Raw genomic sequence first — 9,157 nt, forward strand, 5'->3', positions numbered from 1 at the left:
GAGGAGGGGTAGTAAGTTGACCCAATTGGGGAGCTTGCTAGTCTAAACATTTATTTTCTCGGTTTGTAACATGTATATTTTTACTGGTTTTTTGACAAATAAGCAAAAATTAATTTTCACCCTGCTAAAAATCAAACCTTGTAGTTACTGGGGCCAAGCCAATGGGCTATGGCACATGAAATCAAGCCTGTGGGCTATGTGACATGAATGGCACATCAAATCAAGCCTCCTAGTATACCTAAGGGCCAAACCATGGGCTATGTGACACATGAAATCAAGCCCACTAGTATCCCTAGGGCCAAACCCATGGGCTATGTCACATGCATGGCACATGGCAGACACAAGAGAAACCGGGAGAAATGAAGATCACGTGCATAAATTTGAGAAGATGGCGTTAAAAAAAAAGCTTTATATATAAAATATCTCTAAAAAAGACTAAAGCTTTTGACAAAGCTGGATTTATTACTTGTTTTTTCTTTAAATGCCTTATAAAAACTTAATTAACTATTTTCGATCTTGTTGAGGCATAATTGTTAAAAGAAAAACAGCGTTTCATTTTCCAGGGAAATTTTTAAATGATCAAATATTTTGTTTTTTTTCTCAAAAGCACGCGCATTTTATCTCTAAAAATACTATTTTCCCTTTTTTTTAAAACAAAATCTTTTTTATAAGTCATGTGGATGATGAGTCTTGCAGAGAAAGTTTTTCTACTATCTAGGATTGTGGGTCACTTTTGGTACACAGACAGAGAGAGAAAGAGTGCAGTATACAGCCGTGTACTGTTACCCTAATTTTTTCCCCTTCTGCACAGCATAGTGCCAGTCGGTTCTGTGCATTTGAGAAAGGGGCAGAACCCTAACCTACTGCTCTTCTGCACTTTGATAGCCTAATTTCTGCTACTTCTGCGCATCGAAACCCTAATTCTCGCTCTTCTGCACTTTGAAACCGTCGTCTCTTCTTTGCCGTACTTCGAATGCTTCCTCTCTCGTGCACTCTGAAACCCTAGGTCTTTCTCTTCTGCATCTTGAAACTCTAATTTCTTCTCTTCAGCATCTTGAAGTCCTATCTGCTCTCCTGCATTTGCTCTAGCCATGGCAGCAAGGGAGAACCATCACCACAGCCTACCTGTGGTCGATTTTTTCTCTGCAGATAGCAGTAGATGTGAGTTTCCAGAGAGAGACCATGGAGAGGTCTCATTCCAGCAGAGATTGAATCCTCCTCCGCCCCTCTCCCTCAGAACCAGGGAGAGCTCTGCCCTTGCCCTCAAACACATCTTTGATCAGATCAACTCCAGTGCTGAGAGTGCTCCCTTCAACAACAACAACAACAACAACAACAGCAGAGCCTTTGAGAAGAAAGACAACATCGAGATGCATGCACCGGACAAAGATAGACAAAGTACAGGTATGCCCGCAAACACTTGACCCCAAACCTATGGTGTTTAGGGCTAGCACATGTGATTTTATACGCAATTTATGCGGAATACAAATGAATTATTCGTAAATCAAGCTTAGATTGAGTGATATATGTTGTCTTGTGCAAATTAATCCCAGATTAGATGATATGTCCGATTTTTGTGTACATACCAGCAGGTCTCCAAGGTGCTAGAAATCAAGCTTCTCCACTTGCTTGGCAAGAGGTAAGAATTCTTATCATCAAGTGGACCGTACATCCAAAACGGCATTTGATTATGAAAGCATCAACGTTTCCTGCAGTGATGACAACGCGTATGGGTCGAATTTCAGCGTGTTTGTTTAATTTTTTATTATACCAATGCATGTTGATCACGTGGCATGATGATGTTGAGTTTTAATCCGTATTTAGACATTTTAATGTCCGTATTCGTACGTTTCAGAGGCAACCAGTACGTAGTGATAACTATGCCGTACAGTTGTCTCAAGCAGCCTTTGAACGGTTTCTATGGGCTTTTTGGTCATGGTATTAAGCTTATTGCAAATGCATTTTTGGTTTACATTCTCGTGCCCACACCCAGGCTGGGTCAGCAGTGTTGTGGTTCAAGACTTCCCCTCATGGGGCAGGGGTCTTTTAAAGACCCAGAAGGATGTGCTTGCCTCATGAGATGGTACAAAATTAGTGGTTTTCTAGCACATAAATGCCTTTAAGCATGGTGTCATAACTGAAATTGTATGCATTTTAGGGCATTGTAATGGTAAACAAGGTTTTTGATTCCGTTTCATGAATGTGTTAGAAGGAGCACAGAATGCGTTTGTTGGAACTGGATGCATCTTTTATGAAGTCTCAAGGCCAAGATTTCTCTGCAAACAACACAGTGCTTGGCTCCCCTTTATGTACACCATCAAAGCTTCAAAATGTCTCGGATAACGCCAATCATCCTGTACATCAAGGTTTCTTGCCGTGGGCTGTAAGCAGGTACTATTCAATCCAGCTCACATTTTCTTTATGTTTTTGGTACGAATTTTTTTCCACCTTCAGATACTTGTGGTTTAACATCATTGATTTCATGCCTAATGTTAATATCTTAGCAGTGACAACTAACCATATGAAGCCTGCCAAGGTGACATGCCAATAGATACGTGATGTAATTCTTCTATACGGACGAGAGTTCTCTTTCTTTTTCAAAGAGCAAGTTTCTGAGTCTCAAATTAAGGCTTATGTCTGGGACGGGCATGCGGAGTAACAAAATCATTGCTGCTTATCATGTGAAGTTAAAAAATTATTGTTCCCTTGTCTTTTGACTGCCGAAACAAAGGAGCTTTTGGTCATTACGTTCACTTGCAAAGAGGTCTAAGCTTTGAGATCGCATTTCATGAAATTTGCAAGTTCCTCATTTTGTGCAACGTTGTAATTCCACCAAAAATATTACAAAGGCAAGCTCAATAGTTTCCCCCCCTCCACCCCCCCTCCCCCCTCTTCCTTCCCCCCCTTTTCCATTCCTTCTGTAGTTGCTTGTTATCACTAACAAAACGAGTAGTATTCTAGCCAGGAAGTGCTTTTTTGCACTCAAAAGCAATGGTTGGCTGGATGAAGAATGCCACTTTTAAGTGACTTTTAACGTTGAGACCAGCAACCAATGTTTGTTAGCACTTTTACACGCATTGATTGAAGTAATGCCAACATGAATGGTTGGAGAATGTTGCTTTTAAGTGCTTATCAGCACTATCCATTAGGTAATTTCCCAGTCAAAACCAGTGCTTATTAGCACTGTCCAGTAGGTAATTTGCCAGTTAAAACCCATTAGACTGAATGTATCCAAATGGTTGAGCTTTTACTTCAAAGCCATGTTACCCATTGTTTGTGAGCTTTGAACAATCGTTGTAGGGAGGTAGATGGTGCAACAGAGTATTGAAGAGTTTTACAGGAGTTATTGTAGTCATAAATACCTTCAATTTCTTATGTAATGAAGTTATAAGGTAAGGCCTCTTTCACTGCTAAACTGTGGGCTTTATCACAGACAATTGTGTGAAAATTCAAAAAGCTTTTAGGCGAGATTTCTGCTTGTATATTTCTGCTGTGGTAAGCTTTACATACGCTTTCCTGGGAGTGTTCGGCAAATCAGTTGACGATGGTGTGCTGTAGCTTCTTCCTCTTCACTATTGTGTATTCAGTCAAGCATTTAGGTAGGTGCTATAGGAGCTTCGTTTTCTTCACTATCATCATCACTCTCGAAGAGGAGGACAAGTCTTGGCTCTGTTCGGAACCACTCCGTATGGTAACTCTGTCCTCACCTTTTCCAACATGTTGCTATAGGAGCTTTTTCGTCTTCACTATCATTATCACTCTCCCGAGGAGGAGGATTGCAAGAAAGAGATCTAGTGAGAGAATAGAACTCACTGGTTGGAGTCCTCACAACTAGACTCAATGGATTGAGTCCACACAGGTTGCTCCTCAATGCCTAGAGTAGCCATAGGTTTGTGAAGAAAGCCATGAAAGCTTGTGCAAGAAGCTGAGGGCTCCGAGAAGATAAAGTGTATATTATGTAAAAGGTAATGAGGTCTACCAAATACTCCACAACCACGACATGGTGTCAATGGGGGTGCATCCTTTGAGGCATTCTCAGAGTGTACTTTATAGGACAACGCTCATCCACTCAATGGGGCCCTTGGCAGTGGGAAAACTAAAAAGGAGGTTTCCCTACAGGTGCACCAATGGTGTGCACAAGTGGGTGTGGGGCAATTTGAGGCACAGGTAAGATAGATTACTCTTCTTGAGAGCATCATGTGGTTGCACAACTGCTCACCAAAATGGGAACACTTGTGCCTTTGCACGAGGGGAAGAAGGGAAGAAATAAAAGGGTAGGGCATAAGCAAGGCACGAGCTTTAGATAGTAGGTATTCTAGATAATACACATTTGCGTAAGCATGCAGTGCATGTTCACGTATTGAACCTGCATAAATAAACTTTATACGTAACAAGCATATGTAAACCATCATAAGACTGGAATACATCCAAGCTTGCAACTGAAAGTCCACACACACATCCTCCTTTTTGAGCCTATAACATCCAAAGTGTAAAATGCTATACACCTGTGACCTATCTAACATGTCCAATACATATGCGTACACCTCTCTTCTTGCTAATCTAGCATGTCCAGTACTTGAGGTCCCTTTTGGAATCAGGGTCAGGTTCCTCTCTATGATGTCATTGCTGGCAGCTTTAAGTGCTTGTTGGCAAAGTCCTCTGTCTCTATCTATATATTTTTTGCCTTGATCTTGGAGCTAATATTTTGGATATTGTAATTGTCTGCCACTTTCTCTGCTACCTTAAGGTCCTTAAGAACCATGGTAGCTTGTAGAACTTCCAGGAAGTTTGATGAGGTCCATGATCTCTACACCTAAGTAAAAACCTTCATTGTGCGTATAGATTTTGATAGAAAAAGAGCAAGGACGCAACTGTGGGAGTGTGAAAGAGAGCAAAGGGAGTGTATAATCTAGCTCGTCTAACACATTATATGATAATCAAACGGGCCTTTGTCTGCATGTCGAATCTTGTACTGGCCTTGTGCTGATCGATTGTATATTGACACATGCATATGCAGGCCCAACCCATCCAGCCCTTCACTCAGGAAACCCACAGCTCAGCTGACTATCTTCTATTCGGGAACAGTGAATGTTTACGATGACGTCCCGGCTGATAAGGTGATTAATGAATTTGCAATATAGTTTAACCTCGTAAATTTAGAGAGAAACAGTATGGCAATTTAATATTTTAAGAAGCAATATGGCAATTTAATATTTCAAGAAACATTTTCCCACCAGATCTTTATAGAGCACTCGCACGGTGGAACTTGGGGGGGGGGGGGGGGGGGGATATTTTAAGCTTTTTCATTATTTCTGCAGGCAAATGCCATCATGCTCTTGGCCGGTACTGGGAATTCATGGTCTACAAAATCAACAGATGAAGAAGACAAAGAGAGAGTTTCCACACAATTGAATTCTCCCTCTGCACCTCCTCATGTAGGGACGCCATTGCCTGTTTCTTTGGCTATGGTAGCTCCCACTGTTACCACCACTATGGCAACAACAGCAACAAGCAAAACAATGGGCTTTAGTATGCCTTCTGTGCCTAGTATGGTTACAAACACCATAATCAACACTGCTACTACACCTCCTCCTCTGTCACCGTTGCCCTCTCTCCCAGCTGAGGCCAAACCACAGGCTGCACCGAAGAGACCACATACTGGAATAGGTATTTTTCTTGTACTTTGATGTATCACTTAGTTACATGGCATCCATTCAGTCTCTATACAACGTTAATACTGACTGGGCTGGCTGTTTGTGTTGGCATCACAGAGCTTCCGCATGCAAGAAAGGCATCCTTGGCGCGCTTTTTGGAGAAGAGAAAAGACAGGTAGGTTAAGACATTATCCAAGAGGATGCGGTTCTACTGTGTGTAATAATTTACTGTTGAGAATAGTTTTCTAAGGCTCGTTACACAACATTTCCGGCTGGGTGGCCTGGATGGGCCCCCACTCAGCATTGATGTGCAGGGGTGGTTGTGTAACCAGCCCTAGACCTAGTGGTGGCAGTTAGGTACGAGTAATTCAGATGGTTTTCATCGTAATGAAGAAAGGGATTGTTTTGGGGCTTGCACAATGTCTTGCAGGGTGCAAGTCAAGCAGCAGCTAACAGGCGCTGTTCCTCAAACTGAGGATGAGAAAGGTGAGATGAGCAGAGATGAGTGGCCTTCTGGTCCCAAGAAGCCATGTATGTCAGGCTTGTCATCGCCAGCTGGTAACAGTAATAAGGCCACTAATCATTGTAGCAGCTTGCCATCTGCTTCACAACATCCATCTGCTGATGCTACTGCTGCCATGATGGCCTTGAATTAGTGCTGTTTTATGAATGGCTAGAAATTTAACAGTACCGGTGAGACAGTCTCAGGTGAAACAAAGAGATGCTGAGGTCCCTTTCATGGACGCATGAGAAATTTATGCGACAGCTTGTACTGAACGTAGTTTTTACACCTTAAGAATGATAGTATGTATATAGGACAGCCAGCTTTTTACAACAGAAACTTAATTGTTTCATGCTCTTTTTTTTGAGTTGATAATATGTTCACTTGCCCACAGTATCCTCCCCTGACTTTTGCTTTGAAGTTTGGGGAGAACCAACAAGGCAAGTTATGAAGCAAAGTGAGTCACAGAGTCTATCTATGGACCTGCAAGCAAGGCACCACCAAGGTGCTTAAATTGTAAGTTTCTTCTTATTTCAGCGTTGTAGCTAGCTTCCTATTATCATACATGTTGCGTAAAATATCTCCACTTTATATTCAAATTTGTGTAATAAGATAAAACGTATGCATTATTTGGTTTACGTGTGTATAAAATGTGCATGGGTGCATGTATATGTTCTAGCTAATGCAAGTCCCATATGAGGTTTGGTGGCTGCTACTGTATAGTTCTTGACTTGAAGGCTTTCTGTAGTCACCATGTGTGGTCTGTTGCAAAGCCTGCCGATCGAAGACCTTTTTCCATCAAGAAAGAAATCAACTCTCATTAAATCTTATGCTTTTTTTTTTGGGGTGTCAAGATGAAGCTAATGCATGGGTTCATATTTAACTCTAGTTTGTTATGTGCTTTTTTGACTGTATATTGACAATGTACAAAATGATTGAGCCAGCCCAGAATGTTGATTGCTCATGACCATTTTACATCCATCCTTAAGCTGTAATTTGCAGTATCTTAGCCATGTTACCCTTTAACCCCTGTCCCCTCCTCTTCTCCTACTGATTGTCCAGCCCATAGTTAAAAAAGTCAGTAAGGTCACGGCTAGGATGGTAGTGTTCCTTCAGACGTCGCACCACAGGTGTTCTGACTGTGGACTGGGAAGTGCGATATCCTCCATAAAAAATAGGCTTTTGCCCCCAAAATCTCGGTAAAAAAAGTTGGATTCTTTTTATTTACAGTACTGAACTTGATTTTCCATCTTCATGCTTCCCTATCAGTCAATGAATGCCTTCAAAGTTGTGTTTGGAGCAAGTCTCTTCTCATCAGGAGCAGCCATATCAGATGATTTTTCATAACAAAAATGGTCTTGATGGGGCTTGATTTAAAGTACTGCTGTCTCCTTTGTTGTTAGGATTAGGATACACAAGGACTTGAGTGACTTACTGCATAACTGGGATGCCTTTTAAATAGTAGTTTTATGTTCTGTTTAGGCTTTTTTTTTTTCCCCAGCCTTTTGTTCGGTTCTTTTTGGTTATTAAAAGGGTCCATCAAAAAGAGAAGCCCTCTTAAAGTCGAGGGCAATTTTTTAAATTGAAGCTTTTTTTTAAAAGAATTGGTTTAACCAAATAAAACAAAAAGTTTTCAAATCTTTATGGTCAGCACCTACTTGTCCTTGATCTTCTCCTTGACTTCATGTGAATCCAATGTTTTGTGAGGAGTTTTTAGAAATTGGGATTCCACACGAAGATGTCCGTGAAGCTTGTTAAGAGGTAATGGAAGCAAGAGCAAGGTGTCAATGGATCTTCGCCTTTGAATGTGTTGTCGAATACCTCTTCTTTGAACACAAGCCACTCCATCACTTGATCTTCAAATAATCCATGCATATACACTTGATGTGGATCCCTCTGTCCATGGTCCATGGTCTCTTGGTAGCGATTCCGAGTCTTCACGTTCACTTGATCATGCCACACTTATGTATCAAAGTGTGTTCATAGAAATATCGTTCCCTCTTGTCAAACCATTATGCCATTGTCCAGCTTTGTCACTTCATCAATGGACCATACGTGATTCAAATCAAGCATCAATCCCCTATTTGAGTTAAGTGCTAACACGTCTTCTTGAAACGCAAAACATGTGACCATAGAAAACATATTAACATATAAATGACTTCCATGCCATGGTCCATGATCTAGTGGCAACAAATGAAGTGATGATGTCCCATCAAAGAGCCACCACACCGATAATGAAAACACTATGATGTTGAAACCATGCCTTTGAAGAAGAAAATACACCCAAATTGGGTACCGATTCCACAATAAAGTTGAAGATTATCTCCTTGTGTATGATCAAACATAAAATGTGGTGAAGCCACAATACTGCCACTGTAAATTGACTTCATGCAATCATAAAGAAATTCATAACATAGCCTTTGATGATTTGTTGATGGATGCACATGATGATGGTAGGTCACCTTTGGCACATGTTGATGAGGGTAATGCTCTATGATGGTTTGCCTTTTTTATTTGCCATTTGAGGAGTTTGGGATCCATGTGGTGCATGAAGATCTTCTTGAGAGTGATGTGCATGAGAAGCCAATTGTTAATGAAGGATTCAAGGAGAAAGTATATTGTTTGCTCCATGTTGGTAATCACATAGACATGGATTGCAAACATGTGAATGGGGTTGGCATGTTATGTACTCTTTGTTTGTTACTTTTGAGACACCTCCATTATATGCATCACCTTGTTTAACATAGACAAAAGGAAACTCTTTATCATCATATGCATCTAGATTATTAAGAATTCTTCAATAACTTGGTTATCCTAACATAACCATCGCGCAAAACCACATTATGTATGTCAACCATAGCCCGATCATCACAAGGCACCAATATCTTTCTATTTACCTCAAAAGTTAAAGTGCAACTTTGCTCTTGGTTCTCATGCTCTCGGTCTTTTTGGATGTCCAATGTATTTTCAAAGCGATCCACAATTATAGTCCTCCTCCTCA

General features: G+C 40.9%; 1 protein-coding gene across 4 annotated transcripts; it reads left to right on the plus strand.

The window, feature by feature from the left end:
• Nucleotides 1-670: 670 nt before the first annotated feature.
• LOC147613083 (uncharacterized) lies at nucleotides 671-6,734 on the plus strand. Of its 4 annotated transcripts, none has more exons than XM_086782383.1 (7): nucleotides 671-1,404; nucleotides 1,593-1,639; nucleotides 2,210-2,391; nucleotides 5,018-5,117; nucleotides 5,319-5,667; nucleotides 5,772-5,829; nucleotides 6,085-6,734. In XM_086782383.1, exons 1-7 carry the CDS (start codon nucleotides 1,092-1,094, stop codon nucleotides 6,308-6,310), a joined length of 1,275 nt encoding a protein of 424 aa, XP_086638509.1. In that variant the 5' UTR covers nucleotides 671-1,091; the 3' UTR covers nucleotides 6,311-6,734. The 4 variants fall into 4 exon arrangements, with proteins under 4 accessions (XP_086638509.1, XP_086638508.1, XP_086638510.1 ...); XM_086782382.1 differs by having other exon boundaries at nucleotides 679-1,404; nucleotides 1,590-1,639; XM_086782384.1 differs by having other exon boundaries at nucleotides 681-1,404; nucleotides 1,590-1,639; nucleotides 2,213-2,391.
• Nucleotides 6,735-9,157: the final 2,423 nt, after the last annotated feature.

This window comes from Cibotium barometz, chromosome 44, assembly GCF_041138505.1.
Source record: "Cibotium barometz isolate CiBa-2024 chromosome 44, ASM4113850v1, whole genome shotgun sequence".
NCBI classification, from domain to species: Eukaryota; Viridiplantae; Streptophyta; class Polypodiopsida; order Cyatheales; family Cibotiaceae; genus Cibotium; species Cibotium barometz.